Source organism: Hylaeus anthracinus, unplaced genomic scaffold, assembly GCF_026225885.1.
Source record: "Hylaeus anthracinus isolate JK02 unplaced genomic scaffold, UHH_iyHylAnth1.0_haploid 5, whole genome shotgun sequence".
Lineage (NCBI taxonomy): Eukaryota > Metazoa > Arthropoda > Insecta > Hymenoptera > Colletidae > Hylaeus > Hylaeus anthracinus.
In genome coordinates this window covers 4,750,182-4,774,557 of record NW_026535322.1, presented here as the reverse complement: position 1 = coordinate 4,774,557, position 24,376 = coordinate 4,750,182, and the positions used below count along the sequence as shown (strand labels likewise).

The 24,376-nt window shown below is 40.6% G+C and overlaps 3 protein-coding genes across 9 annotated transcripts in view; 2 read left to right on the top strand and 1 right to left on the bottom strand.

The window, feature by feature from the left end:
* LOC128895519 (dual 3',5'-cyclic-AMP and -GMP phosphodiesterase 11) overlaps nucleotides 1-7,827 on the top strand; it is a 71,958-nt gene extending 64,131 nt beyond the window's left edge. For 4 of the 5 annotated variants that reach the window (XM_054158188.1, XM_054158190.1, XM_054158189.1 and 1 more), the window contains 13 exons: nucleotides 202-577; nucleotides 993-1,391; nucleotides 2,028-2,276; nucleotides 2,525-2,635; nucleotides 2,750-2,847; nucleotides 2,957-3,020; nucleotides 3,171-3,406; nucleotides 3,522-3,621; nucleotides 3,732-3,986; nucleotides 4,073-4,182; nucleotides 4,325-4,730; nucleotides 4,859-4,942; nucleotides 5,016-7,827. In XM_054158188.1, the coding sequence (XP_054014163.1) occupies nucleotides 202-577; nucleotides 993-1,391; nucleotides 2,028-2,276; nucleotides 2,525-2,635; nucleotides 2,750-2,847; nucleotides 2,957-3,020; nucleotides 3,171-3,406; nucleotides 3,522-3,621; nucleotides 3,732-3,986; nucleotides 4,073-4,182; nucleotides 4,325-4,730; nucleotides 4,859-4,942; nucleotides 5,016-5,189 (2,662 nt within the window). In that variant the 3' untranslated portion in view covers nucleotides 5,190-7,827. The remainder of the gene's footprint in view (nucleotides 1-201; nucleotides 578-992; nucleotides 1,392-2,027; nucleotides 2,277-2,524; nucleotides 2,636-2,749; nucleotides 2,848-2,956; nucleotides 3,021-3,170; nucleotides 3,407-3,521; nucleotides 3,622-3,731; nucleotides 3,987-4,072; nucleotides 4,183-4,324; nucleotides 4,731-4,858; nucleotides 4,943-5,015) is intronic. The other variant, XR_008461813.1, reaches the window with a different exon arrangement.
* Nucleotides 7,828-10,171: 2,344 nt separating this feature from the next.
* LOC128895802 (uncharacterized) lies at nucleotides 10,172-23,190 on the bottom strand. Its single transcript, XM_054158729.1, has 7 exons — nucleotides 22,664-23,190; nucleotides 22,106-22,580; nucleotides 20,561-20,639; nucleotides 12,611-12,655; nucleotides 12,314-12,461; nucleotides 11,462-11,600; nucleotides 10,172-10,360 (listed from the first exon to the last, which is right to left on the bottom strand). Exons 2-7 carry the CDS (start codon nucleotides 22,298-22,300, stop codon nucleotides 10,172-10,174), a joined length of 795 nt encoding a protein of 264 aa, XP_054014704.1. The 5' UTR covers nucleotides 22,301-22,580; nucleotides 22,664-23,190.
* Nucleotides 15,475-24,376, top strand: part of LOC128895523 (probable G-protein coupled receptor CG31760) — a 31,417-nt gene continuing 22,515 nt past the window's right edge. For 2 of the 3 annotated variants that reach the window (XM_054158195.1, XM_054158197.1), the window contains exon 1: nucleotides 15,475-15,741. The gene's annotated coding sequence lies outside the window, so the exon portion shown is untranslated. The remainder of the gene's footprint in view (nucleotides 15,742-24,376) is intronic. The other variant, XM_054158194.1, reaches the window with a different exon arrangement.

Genomic DNA, 24,376 nt, shown 5'->3' with positions numbered 1-24,376 from the left:
GTACTTAAACAAAAATGTAAGAGAATATCTAGAAATTGACACTCTAAACTAGAATACCCAGAAGAGTTAGTTTTAGGGGATCTTGTATACCAGAAAATTGAGGATACCTTGATCAATGGATAATCTGGGGATCTGGGTAATCTGACCTTCCTAAGAGCCCACAATCAGCCATAAATTAACGATTCAACTGTCCATCGACAGGAAAGTGACGAGACAGACCGTGGACATGTGGCTGGTGTCGCACGCGACGCCGACGTCCTCGTCGAGCAGCTGCGTGGAGCTGTCCAGCCCGATCCACGCGGGTGGTGGCACATCATCTTCGGGTCGAGGTGGCTCGGGTGGCTCCGGCGCCACGACGCCGGTTCGAAAAATTTCAGCCCACGAGTTTGAGCGCGGCGGTTTGCTGAAACCGATTGTCAACACCATCGACGGGACGCCAACCTTCCTGAGCGTCACGCCAGGTGATTCTGGCCAGCCTGGTAGTCAGCCTGTTGGCTCGGGGAATTCCGGCAGGCCTCAGAGGCGGTCCAGGCACGAGCTCAGGCACCTCGACGAGAAGGATCTCATCTTTGAATTGGTACAGTTACATCTTCCTTGAAACGCTATTTTTCAGTAAATTGTATCGGTTATATATTTTATATATAAATATTATATAGTTTGTAGTAGTTATTTTAATAGTTATACAACACCGGTTAATATTCCAGTGTTGCTCAAAATGCAACAACAATCTTCCCAAATATCTTGCGTAATTGAAAATCAATGGATAGAACATTTTAGCTAAATAACGCAGTAAGTTAAATAAAAATTGATCGTACCATACATCTGTCGCATGCCATCTTTACGATAATCGTACGTTCTCCCTTCGGATTAACCATCATCGACCCCTCGCGAGCCTACGAGCTCGTCGGCAAACATAATTATCAGAAAATTTGCGGTCGTTGTCAACGTGTGCACACACCAGTTCCTGACGAATATCGATTTTGCTGTCGTAGGTCAAGGATATCTGTAACGAGCTGGACGTGAGGTCCTTGTGCCACAAGATCCTGCAGAACGTGAGCACCCTGCTGCACGCGGACCGTGGTTCCTTGTTCCTTGTCCAAGGGGAGAGGGGCGGTGGTTGCATGCCCTCGTCGCAAAATCACGACTCCACCTCGAACATCCCTGTCAGCGGCTTTGGTCCAGGGAAAACTGAGAACGGGAACTCCGAGCAACGGGAGACGGGATACTATACTAGGAGCAGATGCTTGGTCTCGAAGCTGTTCGATGTGTGCTCGAGGTCGACTCTGCTCGAGATGGAGAAGAAGGACGAAATTAAAATTCCTTGGGGTACGGGGATCGTTGGATACGTCGCCGAGAGCGGGGAACCTGTTAACATACCGGATGCTTACAAGGCAAGCGAGCTTAAAAAATGATAAAATAATTAAAGAATAGAAAAGATTATATAAGCTTAAGAACAATAATTTGATACTTCCTAGTTAAATATTACCAAGATTATTTATAGGGTTTCGTATAAATAGTGCAGAAATTGATGGCAACTTCGCCAATTCACGGTCGGAGTATTCTAAATCGGTTTTTCTATAATTACACAAAATATCACGCATCAGAAATAGTTTATTGGCTAAATAACAATTTACGACACGCTTGTGATCAGTCAACTGTTTTACAATGTATAATAGGTTTCCCTTTTGTACAGGAGTTAAGCTTTGATTAATACAAACATAGTAAATTAATTTGTTTAAAATTCAGCATTTTAGAATTCAAATGCTGAACGTCAAATATTTGAACACTTTTAAAGTGCCCGAGACAATCGCAATATTCAAGATGCACAAAGTATCTAAGATTTCCGAAATATTCCACTTTTCCAAGTCAAATATAATCAGAATTCTATCCCTTAAAGTGGCTTGAACTTCCCAATTCCGATTTCCTTGGAAACGTGGATAGGAAAGTTTCGGAGTCTCGTTCCTTCCTCCATCCCCCAGAAATTCCAGATTCACGATCTGATCGAAAGAGTGTTTCTATGCTTGCAGGATTCGAGATTCAACCGTGAAATCGATGCGTTAACTGGGTACAGAACTCGAGCCCTCCTGTGCATGCCGATAAAGGACTGCAACGGTGATGTAATCGGGGTTGCGCAAGTGATTAACAAACTTGGCGGCGAAGGGCAGTTCACTACGCAGGACGAGAAAGTTTTCGCCGGATATTTGCAATTTTGCGGAATCGGTTTGAGAAACGCGCAACTCTACGAGAAGAGCCAATTGGAGGTGAAAAGGAATCAGGTTGGTAAACTAGACTCTATGATTCGTTGACTGTCATCAGGGTCACCAAGGTTGCGATTAGGATACGACTATTTTTAGGTCTTTTAATTATTGGTGTAACTCAAAGGAAGCTTTATTTTAATGACAGGATTTAATAATTTAATTTTAACGAAGTTAATAAGATTTTAATCAAATCATATGCCACAACATAACTAAACATAACAAAGCATAACAGAACGTCCTATTAAATAATTGCTGCCCTATTACAGGTTCTTCTAGACCTGGCCAGGATGATCTTCGAAGAGCAGAGCACGATAGAGCACATGGTCCTAAGGATATTAACGCACACCCAGTCCCTGATACAGTGTCTTCGAGTACAGGTAAGCCTCTAGGGTGATCTATCACAAGGACACGAAAGAAATGTCTTGCCCAAGACGAACGCACTTGCTATCCTGCGAGGATGATGGCACGTAATTGAAAATAATTCTCCCCAGGTTCTCCTAGTTCACAAGGCGTCCAAGGGCAGTTTCTCGCGAGTGTTTGACTTCGAGGCGAACGACCTCGCTGGCGAGGAATTAGATTCTCGCACTAGGTGAATGAAGTTTGTAATTAACATTCTTTTATTTATTCGTCGTTCAATTACCACCAATAATTCGATTTCCTCGAAAAGCTTACATGTGTATTCGGTTTTGTTCACGCAGTCCATTCGAGAGCAGATTCCCTATAAATGTCGGTATCACCGGTTACGTTGCTACCACTGGTGAGGTGAGCTACATTAATTAACAATTGTTTCCTATTTTATTTTTATTTTTTATTTTTTTTTTATTTCCCATTTTGTAATTAATGAAATACGATAAATATCGAGCGGGGTCAATCCGAGCGTGCGATTAAGAGTTCGCCGACATTTTTCCGTAGACGGTGAATATACCGAACGCCTACGAGGATCCAAGATTCGACCCTTCGGTGGACGATGGTACCGGTTTCAGACATCGCACCATTCTCTGTATGCCCATCAAGAACTCGTCGGGTCAGATCATCGGCGTCATTCAACTGATCAACAAGTTCGATGACCTCGCGTTCACGAAGAACGACGAGAATTTCGTCGAGGCGTTTGCTATTTTCTGCGGCATGGGCATCCACAATACGCACATGTGAGTGTGAGACCTCTCAGAGATCTTGTTAACAGCATCGTGTATATTAATACATAAGTATTTGAAAAGTATTCGTCGAAATTACTAACCTTTGTTCCTCTTTTTCCATTGTCAGGTACGAGAAAGCTGTGATAGCGATGGCCAAGCAAAGCGTCACATTAGAAGTGCTGAGTTACCACGCTTCCGCCTCGTTGGAGGACGCGCAAAGATTGAGGGTTAGTACTTCTTTCAAAGCACTAAGATACAAGATTCAGTTTTAATAGTATAATAAAATAGTTATTTATCTTTCCATGTTGTATATAACTAAACAATGGTTTGATTTCAGGGCTTAAGAGTGCCTTCTTCGGCGCATTTCCAGTTGCACGATTTCAAATTCGACGATATTCATATGGAGGACGACGAAACGTTGACTGCCTGTCTGAGAATGTTTCTGGATCTCGACTTCGTCGAACGTTTCCACATCGACTACGACGTTCTTTGTCGCTGGCTTCTCAGCGTGAAAAAAAATTACAGAAACGTCACGTACCATAACTGGCGCCACGCGTTCAACGTAGCGCAAATGATGTTTGCCATTTTAACTGTAAGCAGGTCTTTTGTAATTGAATTACCTTACTGACACCCTGTATAAGTGGTTCGAAAATGAGCAACGAGATTGTTATGTTTTAGGCCACGCAGTGGTGGAAGATCTTTGGGGAAATCGAGTGTCTAGCATTAATCATTGCCTGTTTGTGCCACGACTTGGATCATCGGGGCACGAACAATTCCTTCCAAATCAAGTGAGTAAAATTTGCTTTATTACTAAACACTATTTTTGGCTTCAATAGTAAATGGTATTGTCGACTCAAATACTTGTTTATTCGAATATTTGAGATCATAGTACAAAATGTAACAACAAAGGAATGGATCTGTTGCTTCCAGAGCATCATCGCCCCTGGCACAGCTTTACTCGACTTCGACGATGGAGCATCATCATTTCGACCAGTGTCTTATGATTCTCAGCAGCCAAGGGAATCAAATTCTATCGAATTTATCACCTGAGGAATATTCCCGCGTGGTTAAGGTTCTCGAAGAGGCAATCCTTTCAACCGATTTGGCGGTTTACTTCAGGAAGAGGGGCGCTTTTCTTAGTTTAGCGCGAGGCGGTAGCTACAATTGGGCTTACAGCGATCATCGAGAACTGTTGAGAGGAATGTTAATGACAGTCTGTGATTTAGCCGCCATAACTAAACCCTGGGACGTCGAGAAGAGGGTGGCTGAATTAGTCAGCAGCGAATTCTTTGAACAAGGGGATATCGAAAGGCGGACACTCAATATTACCCCCATTGTAAGTAATACGAGAATTTTCATGTGTAATTATAATATATGAACCTTAAGATTAATTTTTTGATGGTTAGCAACCAACGCGATTATTTACAATCCGAAGATAACATAGTTGCTCCTTTGGTATTGCAGGACATTATGAACCGAGAGAAGGAGGATCAGCTGCCCATGATGCAAGTTGGCTTCATCGATTCAATCTGTCTTCCCATTTACGAGGTAATTCTCTACGATACCGACGATAGTAAAGTATCACGGAAACACGACTATTGAAATTATCTCTTTATCGCAGGCATTCGCTTTACTGTCGGATAAATTGGAACCACTGGTCGATGGCGTCAGGAAGAATAAACAGCATTGGCTGGAGATCGCGGAGTTCAAGTGTAAGACAGAGAATTGCACGAACCACGACAGGATGCCGTCGATGTCCGACAACGAGGAAACCAGCGAGCAGGCGGACCAATAGTCATTATTACAAAACGCGATACAAGCGAGTTGAAAAAATATACAGGGACGGGTATTCTCCACCTGTTTCGTGGAACGAAGAATGATGCACGACGCCTAAAGCACCTTGGTGATCGTCGCTCTGAGATAATCTGGAATGCTCTGCACCTTCGTCTTGATACTAGGTATTACAAGCTTTGCGAGTTAATTTATTAATTTATACATATGTATATATATATATTTATACACACATATATATATATATATATATATATATATATACATACATATTAATCACTACGGAACATTGTCGGTACCAATGATACGCGATTATAACTGCGGGTAGGAGTTCTTCAGATTCTTTCACGAACGCTTCAAATTCCGAGGAGTCACTCGCAAGGAACATTCACCAAGAATCCTCTTTGCAAGCAAACGCGAGCGACATTCTTGTCGAATATAAAATGTCTAGTAGTAAATATAAACAACTGTCTACTAGTTATCGAGTAGCAGTTGCTGAATTACAGACTGAATTTTCAATGGAGACTACTTATCGAATATTAGAATACTTTGTACCATACTTTACACCATAATTTCTGATCATGGTAGACTTTTCACACAATGAAGATACAAACTTTACAGTGACCAGATGACAATTTAACAGTTAAATAGAATAAATTAGTTATAATTCAGATTCAATTTTGCCCACCTTTGCAGGTTTATGGAGTAGGAAGTAATAAGTAAAAATTAGAAGAATTGTTTAGCTATGGTAATTTAACTGTAAGGGAATATCTTAGAATTTTCAACTAGCATTTTAAACACAGCATTAAAAATTTAGAGGGTAGTTTCACCCCTCAAGCTTGAGTTACTACAATTAAAAAATATACTATTACTAATTACTTTTCCTGCTCTGTAAATCTGCATGTTCGTTAAATTTAAGGTTACCTCGTGGATGTTTCTTGCCAGTCTCGATTGTTCATGAATTCTGTGCTCGCGGTTAACATATTCAACGCGAGTATATTGTTATTCCGACTACTCGAACGTCTTAACGATAAATATCGCGGCTGACGTAATTTATTCTGTGAATTTTACGTTCGTCGTTAAAATCAGGAAACCCCCCGAGGAGGCCGATGGTGGTTAGTTTAAGACGATCGAGGAGCTTCGTCCTCTCTTTGGAAATAAAACAGATCAACCCAGAGATGCTACTCTTGTACCTGATCGTATTGTACGTATACTTACTATGGCAGAACTTTGATGTCGAGAGAGGACGAAGAAGAAGGACGATGGGAGTGCGTAAAATTCAAAGGGAATCGCAAGATGTCGATCCTTCCTCGCGTGGAAGGTCCTCGTTTCGAATTGAAGACCTGTGGCCTATGGTGTTTCGATATGCAAAATACGTTTGTACAGGTTTGATCATCGAGACTCCGTATGTTAAGCTCAACTAACGTTGAAAATTTAATCCTAGTGATTCGAATATTTCCGTGAATATAATTCAAATACTCGAGTAACTAAATTAGAAATCGCAGGATTAATTATATTTGTAGGTGATCAATTAATACCTTACAATTCAAATATTATTCAAATACTCGAGTAACAAACTAGCAAATCTTACAATAAACTTGGTTCGTAGTCAATCAATAAATACGTGAAAATGAACTAATTAATTACCGAATTAATTCTAGATGGCTTCTTCAGACAATGCTACCCGATACACTATACCCAGGTCTTCAATCGACGGGACAGATGTGTTTTCGATGTTTCGTAGATGTAAGCAAAGGGCAGTCGGCTCTGTCTTGGAATCGCGTTTTGCAACGGAAGTTCTCTCCGCTGTTACGGACCTCGTTCGATTCTCCTAATCGTATCGAACCGTGCGTGTAATTAGATAATGTATTCGTAAACCAAAGTGTACGTTTATACATCAAGGTTAATCGTGATCTTTGTTACTCGATACGGCAATGAATTTAATTGTCTGTTCGTAACGTGCTAATTAATTAGTGGTTAGTTGACCAACGGGAGCAAACGAGAATGTCTAATGTGCGTTGTGTATTCTTGCTTTCTATTATATCGAAAGTTATATTCGTTTAGATTCGGATAATCGTTCACCTCTTCGCACGGGAACCATTCGAAATATGGAGTCTAAAATTCGGAAAAGATTTAAAGCCAACCCCACTTTCATACAATTAATTTCTAAAAGAGGTACGAAAAGAATTCAAATAGAAAACAACCGAGTCGAAAGGGTTACAGCGGAAACGTGCGAAGACGGAAGCAGTCAGGCATTCGTCCGCGTGTGATCGTTACTCGTAATGATAGTCCGTATCTTGTGTATGTTCCTTTTTAATCCTTCAAGAGTCTTTTTTTTTCTCATTTTTAATCGTCGATCGCTTCCCGTCAATTTTATTGATTCCACGACGGGAGACGCGGTAGTGAGACGTGTGATAAAATGTTTGTGTGTGCGCGTGTATCATCGTTTGTGGGATGAATGTTTGCGTGGTAAGTGTGAGAGCGTTACGTTTGTACAGTTATCGTGTAAATTATTGATACGTCGAAACGAAAATTGTTTAGCGTGTATGTCGTTTTACCGTTACGATTAGCATATAGTACGAGAGTCATATATTATACCGAACAATATCTAATATATTAAAGCGAGACTAAATTATGTGATACATACAGTGTTATGCATCGATTCGAGATCATTTAATCGCCTAGCTTTTCGACCCTGTCCGACCTGTACGTTAAGGGACTCCGTGTCCCTGAAGAGAGCGTGACCTAATTAAAATTCAGACGAGAAAAGTGCATATTCGGGTTCGCTCTCTTTTAATACTCATGTTTTCGTTTTATTAATGAACACTGTGTAACGTCCATTTCGGTAAGTATATCTAAACATGTAATTTTAATTAAAATGAAAGTAATCTAAAAAAAATTAATGAAACCCCTGCAACCTTGCGCCACCGAGATGATAACCGAACTAACAAACGGGCTAATTTCGGTTGCCGCATATAGGGGACATGGAGACGCCTACGAGATGGCAACTGAACAGACAAGCCGACTAGGGCAGGTTGCTGCATGCCAGGGGCAACAATGCGCCTAGACGAAGTCTGCCGAGAACGACACTAAAAGCTAGAACGGGTTGCCGCACAACAGGGGCACGCGAGCGCCTACGAGAGGATCACCGAACCGACACACAGGCTCGAACCGGTTGCCGCATAACAGGGGCACGTCTGCGCCTATGATGGAATAACCGGGATTACAACCAGGCTAGCGACGGTTGCCGATCAACAGGGGCACACATCGCGTAGATTTGGTGACAATTATCGGAACTATTCGCAACCAGTAACTTTATAAATGTAAAACGTTATACGTTTAATAAAGGAACTGAATTGAAATGAACGTACTTCGTTCGACTTTATTTCGTGCCACCTCTTCGCATATCATGTTCTCCTGATACCAAAATTCAAAATTGGGGTGATCATTATATACGTACGATTATTTTTTTAGAATATTATATTTTTATTAACCAATCATAATCATACACAAAGAATAATAATTAAGTTGAAATATAGTCCCTAATTTGATTGTTTAAATAAAGTTTGAATTTAATAATGGAAAACTAACGTACTTTGTACGCTATTGCTTAGGAATATCGGTCTCGTAACTAATTGAATTTAGATACCAAAAACAAAAGTTATTATTATAACACTTTGAATCTAAATCGCTATTTAATTTCGTTTGAATCTTATCGCCGCTCATACAACCTCGGTGGTCTGCATCGGCGATTACAGTACAATGCATATCACGGAGGTTGTGGATCGGCGCCAAGATTTAAACGAATTTAAACAGTGTTATGAGACGATCTGAACTGTTATCATTTTTGACCCGACCACCTTATGAGACCGATGACTCATTGGCAGAGAATACACGATCGCAGAAGAGCCCGGATCAATAGTTGACAAATTGTATTTTGCGATGTGGGTCAATCGGCGACGGACAACGACAACACGATGTTGTAAGCTTGCCTCGACAGGACCTTGATTACGGCTGCCAAATCCATCATGAAAAACGGCCAAATAACAATGTTCGTGCCCCGAACAAATTACACACGTGCTCGTATCGCGACGTACTTGAAGAAGATTAGATGTTTCATTTTACATTGTTAAAGAGCGATCACTTATCAGTTTCAAAGAAGCTATCATTTATTCATGCGTCGTCCGTTTTGGAAGCATATTCAGTGGCAATGTATGAATTATATAATTGAATTTATTTAATTATTACGTAAACACGTGTTCCGTCTCTTGTATATTGGATGGAAATTATCACTTGAGAATTAGGACTATCGAGATTCGTGGAATTATCGAGATAACCAGTCCAATTAAAGGCAGCCGTACTTGTACAGCATATCAACTACCTATGGTTAGTACTACCTGTTACTTCCACCTATAACTTCACTCGTTCTTAATTGATCATTCCTTCCACCTGTCAACAAATTGCAGCAATCTAAACTCTCTCATGCAATCAACGAGACTACATTGATCCAAGTTTTTCTGTAATCCCAAATTGCCAATCTATTTTCTCCAAGATGGATGATCGAAAATGATCAAAAATATAAGAAAACTTCTTCGTTCCTAAAAAGTATTTTTAATATTCTTACAAAATTTTATTCGATTACTTCTTTGGTGTTTTCTTTAGTGTTTCATTTACGTTTCATTTTCATTATGTTAATACGTGAAAATAAAAAATGGAAAAATAATCTACCTTATTGACTCGTTACCCCGCCCCTTTTCTATTGCAATTACAATACGAATTTTTTATTATTACAATATGACGAGTAAGATTTTACAACACGACGAGGATCATTCCGAATGAATACATTCACGAAATTTCTTGTCGCATTTTACTTAAAATACATATAGCGTATTTCGTACAATCGTATGGTTTGTATAAACATTTTTCCGAGCCGGTACGTACGTTCGCGGGCGAAAAAGAAAGGAAATGGAGAACGGATGGAACGCGTCATTCTTGTTGAACGGCTCGTTCGAATTTCAGATTTCGTAGAACAGTCAATGTAAATTCGTTTCTGGCTTTAACCAGACGTTCTTGGACCTCGCAGTGTCTCAAGTGTTGTATAGTCTCCCCGTTTACTTTAATGATCACGTCGCCAGCTTTCACGCCGGCTTGGTCTGCCAAACCTCCAAGGGCCACCTATGTGGAAAAAAGAAGACACAATTTAATCGATTACACGTCGATGGCATCAGCCTGAAAAGATATTCACACGCTTCGATTGGACCTGAATACTCGTTCAATCACGCTACTCGAGTACCACGAATACCGAGATACTAGATGAACTTGGATGAATACATAGTACATTCGAATAATCAAATATTCAAGGGGTATTCGAGGAGTGTACGAATACTCGCGTGTTCCAGAAGTAATTGAATAGTCATCGGTGTTCGAGTGCTCGAATATAGAAAAACTACAACAAGTAGCCACGGCCCTATTTTCAAGAAGAAGCCAAGTGAAGGTGTCAAAACGAATCAAGGACAATGGTCGCCGTGCCCGGTTTAAACAAAATCACGGTCGCGGTGGCATCGTCTCATCTGCGATTCGATTAACGGCTTCCTTTTTTTTTTTTTTTTTTGTTCTTCTTTCCTTAACAAATCGATATTCGGCTAGACTGACCCGTAGGATTCAGACCGTATGAAAACGAGGTCACGCGATCCGATACGAATGTGCACCGCCGATAAAAATCTCTAAAGCGGAAAATGCGAATATTTCATGGGACAATTTTTCGAGTACACGCGAAATTACCATATCGTCGCGCTGTTTCGAATTCAAAACGGAAACGTGCCGAGCCTCGACGTCGAAACGTTTCCTTGCATTCACGCCGCCAATCGAATTCCAATATGGAGAACGAGAGGAGCAGCGCGGCTCGATAGCGAGCGTCTTCGATGTGTCACGCCGTATTGGTTAACCCTAGGACGACCTCCGGGGGTCTCTACTGACCCTACGAATCTCTGGAGCATTATTATTCGACTGAGAGATAGTATTCAGGACTGAAGCTACTTTTTTGAGTATTGCTGATATCGAGACACTCGATCAGTGGCGAAAGTATTCGAATTGTATTTGAATATTTTAGATTTGTATTAGAAACGGCCAAATTATGGTAATTAGTTTGATTGTTATTGCATTAGTATAATATATGCGCATGTACGTTACCCTGACAACGGTTAAGGGAAAGCAGAAATCAACCCCTCCAGACAGACGGAAGCCCCAAGCTTGGTCCTTACTTCTAGAGAGTTTTACCACAATTTCCATAGTAGAGATTAAGTGGTTGTAAGATGATGCTGAAACCAGAGACACGTATATCGTTAGATGATTAAAACCAGAAACGTCATCGTTTTGTAAAGTTCGAACACGTTTTGTAACGTTTGGAATAGCGGTACTACAAATATTCCAGGAATATTCCAATATTCAAAAAATGTACAAGTGTTCGAGAAGTATTGAATTCGAATATTCAAATAGTCAAGAAGTATTCAAGCCGAATGGGTATGTCCGTCACTTGAGACGTATAAAAAATGGAGAACTGGATGCCTCTGTAGCTGTCACTTACACAAAAACGTCGAATAAAAGAGACACCGTGTATCCTGAAATACGAAGAAATATTAATATCGACTCGAGTGGGAAGTTTCTAAGATAGAGGAGCTTGGGATCAGGCCCGTGTCCCGGATTTAATCGGAACGACATCCACCGATCGCCCTCGCGATCTGCCTGGAATAGAGTTTATAGAAAAGTTTCTCCGCCCTTCCAAGAGTCTTCCCGATGAGGGAAGCAAATCGACTAAAAAGGTTCTCACAAATTGCACGACCGAAAAGTACCTTTCCATGTTTCATTCGCTGTTGTTAAAACTGCAAGAATGCTCGGTTTCGAATTATTTTTTATTTGCAACGGCCGAAGGCGGACTGTCGCGAAAGTTTCGTGAATACATAAAAGTAGATCGTTATGCTTCGTTATTTTAAACGATGACGTCACTCCGTTTATTTCGAATAACCAACTCTTTAAATAATGAAATTATTTCGTATACACTTTCCACTTTTCTTTACGAAGTAAAACGTGTCACGGTGAGCGGAGAACGAAGAAGAGATTCCCTTTACTCACCCTAAGTAGATCGGCAATGCGAAGAATCCCTCGAATTTCGTCGGAACAGGATGAACACACCCGTGAAGTTCGATCGAGCAGTCAGCGAAAGATAGCGGGAACAGATATCTGTCGATCGCGTGCTCAGCATTTAACCAAGACGGCGCGCCTGCGAGCAAAACGACGACCAATGTCCGTACGTTGATCATGACTTCGCGCGCTATATCAATGCCGACGCTATTCTAGAGCGGACGCTTCAGGTACAATGCCGTGGTCAGCTACGAATTTTCAAGTATAGACGCGCATTACCCTACATACCGTTTCGGATGAAGCATGCGACGCAAGGCTGCGTTTGACGTGCCCCTGAAACGAAACAAACTTCCTACACGGACCATTCCGCGCCTAATCGATCATTTACGCGCCCAACCGCCCGTGGGATTTCGATGATATCGTAGTATGCCGTGGTCCATGCGTAATTAGGGGGAGTTTAAGTCACCACTTGTCTTGGTTCCTTGTCGTTTTCAGAATACAGATATTTGAAGTTTGAAAGTGTTATTATTTTCATCAGTTTTTGAGAAAAGTGCTTTGGGGATTTGTTCCTTTTTTATTTTGACCATGAAAGACGGATCTGTAAAATGCAAATTTTATTATAGTTGCTAAAGTAATATTTACAATATAAAAATATTTTTATTTTATGAATTCTGTCCCTGTAACGTTTCCTAATTGGAACTCCACCGATGAATGTATACGTAAACGATTAGCACTTACAGGGGAAAGACTCGCACACCTCCGGTATTAACCTAGTTTCGCAGGATGGTAGATTATAGCTCCCCTGTTGCTATGTGTAAAATATTAGATGTAATGACTCTATAATTTCAGAAATATGTGTAATTAAAGTAACACACCCTGCGATATGCTACGAATATCAATCTGTGTCATCGAAGTGGTTATGATGGATTGAGATGTATCATAAGTTTGGATACAATTATATTTTATTTCATCTAATCGGTCATCAATCAACCTCTTACGAATCAACTACACCTGGAATTTGAATGTAATACGTATGAGAAAAAAAAATGCTCACGCGGTTCACTATCACCCTGACGAGAGGCGTATATGCTCATCTGTTTAATCGGGTGTAATGCATGGGACATAACAGGATTGCAGGCAGTTCGATTTATCGTTCTCGCTCTTCATTCTCACCCCCTGACAGAGACTAGAAGTGATCGATAAAATACAATTCGTATGAGCAATTGCAACCAAGTGCTATTGATTTCAAATGGGTACTCGAGATATCCGGGTGTCCGAATGCCCGTGAGATAATACCAGAAAACAAAGACTTCCTGGACACGCTGTATAGTTAGGAGCTCGAGTGAACTGTCCCGAGGGGTACCGCGAGATAATGGCGAACGCTTCTCGACTCCGTTCGAGGACTTCTATGCTTGGATCCTTTCTAGTTTCGTTGGGATTTTCGACGAAATTCTAAAACATTCATACTTCGTACTGACCACTTTTATATTGGTAACATAACGTTCCTTAGTCATAACGTTAGAATGTCATAACGTCAACTAAGTAGTGAGATGCATCAGACATATTTGAATAGTCTAGTAGTTGAATGTTTTATACAGATTCGAATAATATGATATGTTTGATAGACATAATTTACTATTTAAGTAATTCACTTCTTGAATATTTTATAGATATTTAAATAGCATTTGAATATTTAATTCTCAATTATACCAACCAAGCTTCGCATAAAGCATCCCGACCTTAAATAAATGTATCAGAGCTGAACCCAGATAGATGTAGCCTGAATGATTGCATGGGAATTTAATTCGATACATTGTATTGACAAATGGAAGGGTTGATCACTTAGCAACGAGCGAAGTTGGAGGCGGAAGCAACAGATACTTAACGGAGATAAACTGTGTAAGCGATGGAATCACTTGCGGGAATGTTCAGTCCCGTTTTCCTGCAATTATCGAGGTTCTGCTGTATTCGTGATATGTAGGTTGCGACTGAACTGTGCGCACAAACTCTGGAGATTGATAAATCTCGCTGGAAGGAACGAAAATGTCGCGACCCCTTCTCTCCCAACGTATTCGTGTGGCTAAACATTCAGAATTGTCGAATTAATTATGTTCCAACTACAGTACAGTAAAATAAAATATACAAGCTAAATTAAATGTACCCAAAACGGCCAAAGACTCTTGCACAGTACTACATGTCGAACTACTTACGATATTTAACTATTGTTTACAACATTCAGTATTTCACCACGCAGAAAATTTCGTGTACTCTCGCGTAGAAAAGAATTATAGTTGGCCCGAGTTTCTGGAGTCACTTTGTATATTATGAAAATAGTTCTGGCCCCGCGAAGCTTTAGTGTTTCAAAGCCCCGCAGTGCAAACTTTGGGAAACGTTGCTGTGTACCACACAACAACAAAACGAAAACTGTAGGAACATTAAATCAGGCTTTGTGCAGGAATGGTACGCTCAAACGTATAAAGCCTGGAAAATTTCTAACACACGGAAAACTACGTGTATTATACTGTGCAGAGTGTTTTTAGTACCAAACGAGTGACCTTTTAAAGCATATTTTACTCGGTTGCGAGGGCGAAGAAAAGTTACGTAAATATAGATCTGCAAAGATATATTTTCGCGGATATGAACGCGTCTTTATTAAGACCGATGTATTTAAAAGTATTTTTCTGAAGAATATATATTCAACACTCCACCCTCCTCGAAGACTATAGCACTTTCAAACCACAGCCAAACATAAAACGATCGTTCAAAATGCATTCGCTCAACCAGAGAATGCCCCCTAGCACTATTACTTCAAATCCCTTCAATATCTGCCTTCAAAAACTGCAATTCCCTCCGAATCTCAACCAAAACCAAAACCGCCCCATTCGCCAAAAACTACCCCTGGTGGCCCCAGCAGTCCCGATATCCCCCGAGCAGCGTTGTTCCCAGAATTCCGAACTCGTTCCAGTTCCTTTCCGACAATCGCGCGCGAACAGACGGACGGGTCCATGAGGAACGTCGCGGAAAAGCACATCGGGCCGTAGGCTCGGCCGCGGAGGCACGGTTAGGCGCGCGGCGCAGAGCCTGTATCCGTGGTGGATTTCCTCGAGTGGAGGCAAAGTTTGATTTTGTGGAGGGCGCACGCCCCGCTCCCAGCTGCACAACCGACTGGTCTTTAAGCAGTCACGAACGAGCCTTCGTTCGTCGCAGCCGCAGGAGACGCGATTCCTCTTCGTCGTCCTCCTCTCGTTCCCGTCAGACGAAATCCAGGCTACGAGGCACCATTTCCCACCGAGTTACGCGCGCGCGTGTGTGTGTTTCCATCGCTAATTCAGTGCCAGTGACTGTTGCACCTGTCCGTGGGCACCGTGGGCACCCTGGACGCGATCCCTCGGGGAGTGGAGAACCTGGGCCTGGCTCAAGTAAGTCGAGAGTACTCCCTTCCTCAACGATGCCTTTGACGACGATCTTCGCAGGGCTTGGTAGACTGGGAAGAAGCTTGCGAGGACACGCCAGGATTCTTTATTAGGGACAGTGGACCTTGAGTTAAAGTACGTGGTAGATGGAATATATTCCTGTCCTCTGTTGTCTGATTCCGAGTGGAGTGTCTGTCTTTGAGCTAAGATAAATGATGAGTTCGAATATTCCTGTCTTCCTTGCTCTACGAACTAGACATTAGAACGTCTAGTTTCAACTCGAGTGTCTGCTCTTCAATTAAAATAAATGAATATTTGTATCTTCCTTGGTTTAATATCTGATTCGAAGTAAACTGCTTGCTCTTGAATTAAACCATACGACAGGTGGAATATTTCTATTTTCCGCTCGCTCGGCTGTCTACTCCGGGTGTAGTGTCAATTTATGATAAACGAAGGAATACTTGTATCTTCCTTCCTCTGATGTCTAATTCCGAATGAAGTGTTTGTTCTTGAATTAAAACACACGATAATCGAAATATTTTTATTCTCCTCCCTCTGTCTCGTACAAAACGATAGGCAACATCGTTGAATTAGTCCATCCCTGGTGACCAAAGACCTTTAGAGATTGAGCATTACCAGTCCGAGACACGGCTTTACAAGAGGTCTCGACGAGCCTACTTAATAATTAATTGTTGCGACCTTATGGGGATCGTGTAATTCTAATTTCCTTTTGAGGACTCGAGCATGGAACCCAAAACGTTGGTAATTGCTTTTCAGAACCATGGAAAAGTTTTCTGGGATACTTTACGATTAGAAATACTGAGATTGGATTGAATTAGAATTAGAATTAGTACTCTATATCTAAGGAACAGATTGATAAGGAAGCTGCAGTTCAAAGATACTCGATAGGGTTTAACGAAGGATATTCAACGACGACAGATGAGTTCCTCTTCCGAGGAAGTTTGAATTGCACAATTCGCAGTGCTGATGATCAATGGAATTCGTACGAGTGTGTTGTACGCGGTGCAAAAAGATGTTGCCTTGTTGGGTTGGATATGTTTCATATAGTAAGCAGTACCTGTAAGCTGTCAGTGGTGTTGCTAAGCGCGCATTTTATTGGCCCGTGCAACATGTACCCCTTTGAGTTGCGTATCATTGAAAAATGCGCGAGTAGTCGCGTTGCACGAGGTCATTATTTCCTGCCTTTGGCTGATTATGCGTGCAACAACACGAGTTCGCGGCAGACTAGTGGAGAAAAGTCGAATTAGAATAGAGCTTAAGCAATCAAGCATTCGTACCACGTATGAATTTAAACACATATTGCTATTAAATGTTAAAAGCCGCAGCTGCAGTTATGGTTTAATTTTATTTCAACGATTGAGTACCTAGACAGGTTGATTTACCGGTTTGCTCGTACTGAAAACTCTGAAACCACGTAATAGCTCGCTCTCCGGGAATTTTAATACGCGGGAAAACTAATTTTGCGAACCGGTGGCAATGCATACGTTTCCGTTTCGTTCGTTCGTTAATTAGATAAGGTGGTTAAGCATCGGGAACGTTAGAGGGAAGGTAATAACAAAGTTTACACCGTTTGAAATTTATCGCCAACCGTAAAAACGTGAAAGCGGACACGCGAATGGCTTTGTTGCGTTTTAGGTATAATGGATTGCATCGATAATAAACAACGCCATCAGAGAGTTCAGGACTCTCGGGTCAAATAGTAATATTCAAATAATATTCAAATAAAGACGGGTTAAGAAATTAATATTCTCGGAATTATAGACAATGATCAGTTTCTTATATGAAAATGTTTAATATAATTATAATAATTTTTTAACCCATGTTTATCAGAATTTCTTTCTACATTTGTCTTGAATGTTCTGAACCATCTATTTTACCACCCTGTTTATTTGTAATTTCTTCCATTTCGCTCTTTCATAATATTTGTGCTAATGCTCAATGGGCTTGGGCTGACGAGTATTTATTGACCACTCGACTCGAAATGTTCATCAGTCTTGCCATAGTAGTTGATGACACATGCCATTTCCTAGTATCATGATTCATGTCCAGTTAATTACACATTGCTCCTGCCATTGGGGTAATAAGCTTCTTGCCTGGGTGACCATAATATTATTACCCGCAACGACAATATAAAAACACAGTGTGACTTTAACAGAATTCCTAACAAATAGAATTTCGTGTAATAATTTCATTAAGTAATCGAATTGACGATATTAATCTGTCAAGGTCTGAAATTCTAAAGGAACAGCTATCCGATAGATTAATTCATAATAAATTGACCTACGTATTGGAAGCTACCGCTCGGAGATCGTCAAAATTGATCCGAGTGGTAATTCTACGTGAGAGACCAATTTCTATGCAATTAACAATCTGACCAATGGGAACTGCATCCTTTTCAGGGCCATTCTTGCCAACTCCACACTATAGGTGTCCTAGATTTAACGTAATATCTCTGATCTCAGTCGTTTGAGACTGATGAGTCTTCAGCTTGCATTTGACTCGAAACATTCATCAAACGCACCCAGCTGATGACATATGCCACTACCTAGTATCGTGATTAACGTCAGTTAATTACTCCTGCCATCGAGGTTATAAGCTTCTTGACTGGATGATCGTATCGCCACCTACGACGATGATACAAAAGCGCAGTGTGACCTTATCGAAACTCCATCTTGTTTGTAGGGCTAGAGAAGATCATTTAATTAATATTAATTAATTGAATTGGTAACAGTAATTTGTCGAGGTACGTTTCCTTGGAACCCCTGACATTTTTAGAGATCACTTGCTGATACCTAAAGAATCGAAGATACTGCACTGAAATACATAGTAATCGGTATGAAATGTAACAGAAATAAAAAAAAAAAAAAAAAACTGATTACATACGTATTCGTTATAATGGGAAATTAGCTATTGTTTGTCTTCTGTGTATTGTAAAGTCAGGGCCACCGTGTTTCGCAAGCTTTACACGCCCTTCGTTACGCCACTGATTTTATAATTCAACCCGTGCACAATGAGCCAGGGAGACCCTCCCGATATCGATTACAAGTTTTCCGTATATTACCAGCAAGGTAAACGATGCACGCGTAAAAACGGACCCTTCAACAGACATAATAGAATCATTACTCAAACAATGATCAAGACTTTTCTCTGGCGTTTGTTTCGCTTTTAAATGAAACGTGAGTCACGCGAAGCTCTTTGCAACCTGTTTTTTTTTTCGTGTGCCTATTAGGAACAACGACAAAATTCTTTTGTGATATTTTAAACGTCACTGGAGTCTTTTACGCGACACTGTATACCTTGCTTTCAAGTGACAATTCTTACACCGGATCCCAGCGACGGAATCATCACCCCCACCACTGTTTATGTTTATTCAGAGTGTGCCAAAACGACGGCCCGAGCAACGGCCGCGGGCGACAGCGATCCTTTTCGCACGTGGAATCAAACTTCTTCCCCCGTTGTGAAAATTAAAATTTGTATAATTTTTTCTTTATACATTCATAAAAGTATTATAAATGGATCGATCAAGTTTTCTCTATGAAAATGAGTCTAAACACGACCATATTTGGATCACTTTTTATTTAACGTAGTTTACAATTTTTTAAAAATATTTTGGATAACATGTAATTAAAAATTATCCGAAATAGGTCGTGTTTGAACTCGTTTTCATTGGAAGAATCTCGTTGAAAAAAATATCAAAACCTTAATTTTTATCGCGTAATTTGATTTGGATTGTTTGACGGAGATTAATCACCCCACTAAAAGATGCTAATGAACTCGATCACAAGTGGTATGCATACATACCGATATAAAAGAGTAATCCGTGAATGGAAAACACGCAACTGATATTGCAATAACACTTCACTAACACACTTCGCTTGGTGTTCGATTCTAATCTCAATGCAGGAGCAACTAGTGGCGAGAAATATTTTTCAAGACAGCGCCTCTCACTCTGCTTGTTGAAGTGACACTGACTGCTTGAAATTTCGGAACGACCTTTGGAGGGGAAGTAATTCAGTAAAGGGAAGGGGCCTAGTACCTCGTACAAATTTACGGTTCGAACTTCTGGCCTGTGGTACACAAATGTGTAAAGATTAGTGTGAAGATTATTTAAAAAACAGGATCGTTGCGTAAAATGTTTAGAAACTAACCGATCCACGTAATTGAATCCAATTCATGTTCGGGATTAAGCTCGGCTTTAATGCAACAAAGTGACTAATCCTTGTAATTTTCGCGTGACGGGAAAGTGTACCCGAAATCCACTTTCATGGTCTAACGCTTTTAAATATTGTTCATTCCTATTTCAATGTTCATCGTTCTGACTATATATTACCTGACTGACCACAGTTCATCGACTATATAGTACCTGAATTTTTGTAAGTATATTACTCTGATAATGCTCGAATTATTAATAATATTCTGGGGCTGGATAGAAAATGTCCTAGTAAATGATGAGCATGATGAAATGATATCTCTCTAGTAATTAAAAAGGCATAGGTTGATGGATGATACTGATTGTATGGCTACTATGTGTGCTATACGCACTTGTATATGCCGTGTAGAATATAACTAGGACCGGAACTACTTATCGAACTTTGCGTGTATTCGAATACTGATACTTGACTAACGAAATATTCGAACAGATATACGTTTTAAAACAATGAAAAAGAGGACATCGAAGATATAGTAACTAAATGTCGCGAATGAAGTCAGACACAACGTTGCAATGACAACAGAAATTTCTTTCTTTTTCCTGTACTATACCGATAGGTGGAGATAATGAATAGAATTTTAAAAAAAGGCTTACCCGGTTCTTGTATGCAGCCCTTGATTGTCAACAGCCCGATATCCATCGAGGGTCGTTCTATCCGGTCTATCGATTTTTCCTGAAATCCGTTGTTGACCTTAATAGCTGGCTGTCGACGCTATTTCATCCCAGCTCGCCTTTGAACGGCCAGGATTTCTTTAAACGCGTTGGTCACGAACATTTTTCATAAGGAAAGTAGTCCCCACGATTTATTCAACATGCTGACCATCGAAACGCATATTTTGTCTGTTACTTGGATATTTTTTGTAACCAAATTTGACTTGGGAGAAATAATCAAAAATTAAGATTCGAAGGTCCATTCTAACCGAAGCTTGTTTTAGACGCCGCTGATGCTACTCAAATATTCGAATACTGATACTTGACAAGCCTACAATAAGAACGAATCCTTATTTCTAATTTAACCATAATATTTTACAAAACATATCGGGGTACTATATTTTTAGAATTCGAGGAATTTTCAGATCTACTTTTGCCTTAAGGTCGCACAACGTAATGCAATAATCGGTTTTAATAATTTAGCGGAAAAGTCAAGAAATAAATCCAGAAGTCTATTCGCGGTCGAAATAATTGCTTATTATATTCTGATGATTTCGTTCCTGGGAAAATGGAAGCCAACGAAGGTCTTCGTTAATTGGTTGTGCTCCGCTCTGGGATGCCATTAGAAATTGTCACGCTATCTTGCGTCGAATTAATTACGATAAACACAATTAAGGATAGGTGTAATTGATTGCTCGGGCAAACGATGAGGACGCGAACCTGGTAAAGAGAATGGAGTAGAAATGCTGAAAAAGAGAAGAAATAAATACCACATAACAAAAAATTTAATAACAAACTTTTATAATTAATTTTGTTACATTAATATAAATTTCGTCTCTTATGTTCATATAAAATTGCAGTGCACACGGAATATTTAACGAAAAGATTGTCTCAATCCTGAGAAAGCTTCGCAAAGCTGGTCTTTAATAAATTAAGATCGTTCCAATCGCCTCCGTCGGTGAGATTCGCGGAAAAATCATTTATTTGAAATCTATTCGAAGAATTTTGTGAATCGATGGATTAATAAACGTGGCATGTCTTCGTGAAACGGTTTAGTGGAGTTGAACGATAAACAGTTTAATTTTGAAATCAGCTTGAGGATAGACACATTGATCAAAGGAAGCAGAGCTTTGCGAGGGAGTGTGAACGTAATCGAAAAGGGGATCAAGAACGTACACAAATTCATGCTTAATCTCAAGGCATACATTGACGCGAGCGTTAAAACTCCCAACGTAATCTTGAGAAATCTCAAGGCGATTCGAATTATCACCAGTTGAACGCGACTCTTCTGGGAAAACCTGATGCTTTCAATAAATAAACAATTACATCGACAACAGCTAAATATGCTATTAACCTTATAAGGAATAACGGTAAATTATGTTATGCTATCGACATAAGAACAAAGACCCTACAACTTTCGATAATTATTGATTATCCTTTGTAAGAATGGAAGCTTCCTCCTTTACGAACATTGAAAGGTTCGTTTACCTTAAAAATGAAATCATACTCGAGGCTTGGAGCTACACTATCCGTTGGGGTGTGTAAGGGACGCCAATTTGTAACGCCATAAGTCGCGAAACGACCTGAACTCGTCCATACGTCGTCCCCCGCGTTGGGAGCCAATTTGTAAAACGCTCGTTCAATAGTTAGGCGTAGGTTCAGCAGTAAAAGAACGACGGCCATCCTGCTGCGATCAGGAGCTCATTTTCTGCGCTAAGCGTTTCAGCACTTCGTGAGACGCATTGGATTGCCTCTACTCGGATGCTACCTGATAGTAACCCTCTGCGTTAGATCAAGTAGCTTTAGGAGAGCTTACCTTAGGCTCGTGGAAGCTAATGCTGATAATTTAGGTAACGGATCGATGATAATATTCAGCATTCCGAAAAATACTCGCAATTGTTAGATTTGGCGAACAAGTACATCTGTATTTGTTATGCCATTCTCAACATCATCCTTCCCCCCTCTGAAAAATGGTCGTCTTGGGTTAGGTCTGACCAGTATCTCATCATTCATCCACTTTTTTCATCATTCTTTCACTTTTCATACCATTTCCTCTCGTCTTTCGAACCTTCTGGCTTCAGAAATCTTCATGGTTGACCCATTTCCCCCGTCAGCAATGGAAATCCTCTTGGGTAGTCGATGGTCGAACACAATTGAGACTCATCTCTGAAGTCCGTTGCACGTAGTCAGTCTTTCATAGGGCGAGAAGAAACAAAACAAGAAACACCGAGAAGCATTTCCGAGGAATCCGACTTTTTCCAATGCTGGAGGGCACAATGGGGAGAACACATAGCCCACAAGAGGAGAATCAACCTGGACCTTGCGCACTTGTTTCTTCTCTAGTGTCCTCATTCTCGCTGAGGAACTGTACGGCCTTCATACTTAGCTAAACGGTTTAAGTGAACTACCTTAACCCTTTGTGTTCCACGAGGGGTCAGACATTTTGTTCCAGTAGCCCGGAGCTGTCAACCCTTCATTTGCCGATGCAGGTTCTGGTTCGCTCTACGTGTACCTAGTAAACAAGTAACTATGGAGAAATATGTTTCTTCAGGCTTTACTATTAATAATTCAGATCCCAGTTGACGTTTGATTGAGTGGACGATTGATCCCTTATGTCGTATATCTGCAACCTGAATGCTTTTTGGCACTACGATCCAGAATCTCCAGAATCCGAAAGAATAGAAATAAACAATGTAGTACACTATGAATAAATCTCATCGTAGCTTAGAGAGTTCGTAGCACCATCCACGCTTTTCCAAGTTTGGTAGAAAACCTCTGTCACCATCAATTGGTCTCAATTCTCTTCCATAAAGCATCATCGCAGCCAGGTTGCTTGATAGTGTCGTGCTCCAATGAACGATACGCCAAAAGGAAAAATTGCATCCTTTCATCCCCAGTCTTTTTGATCTCTCTGGAAATGAAAATTGACAAAGACTGTATTATAGCGCGATTCAATCTCTCGAATAATCCGTCCGACTGCGGATGAAGTGGAGCCCGTTTTTCTCTTCCCGATTCCTAAAACCAGGGGTGCGCAACTTTAACGTCGCGCAGAGCGCACAACCATAGGCATAGTCATGGCAGACGTTCAGTTCTTTCACACTGACTCAAATAACGAATTAAAAATTTGTCACGAAACAAAAGGACAATATTTTGTTGTTATTAAGGGACAGTCGAATCTAGAAACGATAAAGAATGGAGGTGACATCGCCGATAATATTTTTCGGTACAGGATGTTAATAGCAGGAAAGGCAACCGAACGACGTCGTTCAGAACGCCAAGCAATAATCAGTTTATATCCCGAATCAGCGTGTCACTGTATTCGTGTCCAGCAGTAAATTCGCGTGACAGCGCCACGTTTCGCTTAATCGTAACCTAATTGAGGAAGGCAGTACAAGTAGCGGTATTACTCGGTAGCGAAAACTTAAATAGTGGGATGAACGTGATCAATGAACGTGTTGGTAACCGACATAAAACATAATATCGTCAAGACGATGTCTAAAATTTAGTATCGTCCCTAATTTATTATTGCCTCTAAGATCCGGACGAACGTTTCCTTGTTATCAAAATTGACGTAATTCGTAGAAAAATTTCCAGGATCTACCGTCGAAAGGCGGCGCAAAGAAGCCAGAAATGGCGAATATAAAGTGGCGACGGGAAAAAATGTACAATCTAAGAAGCGAGGAAAGAGTGAAAACCGTCGAGAAAATGGCATTACATGCCACCGAGGGAAGAAAATGCGTTCATCGCATGAAATATCAC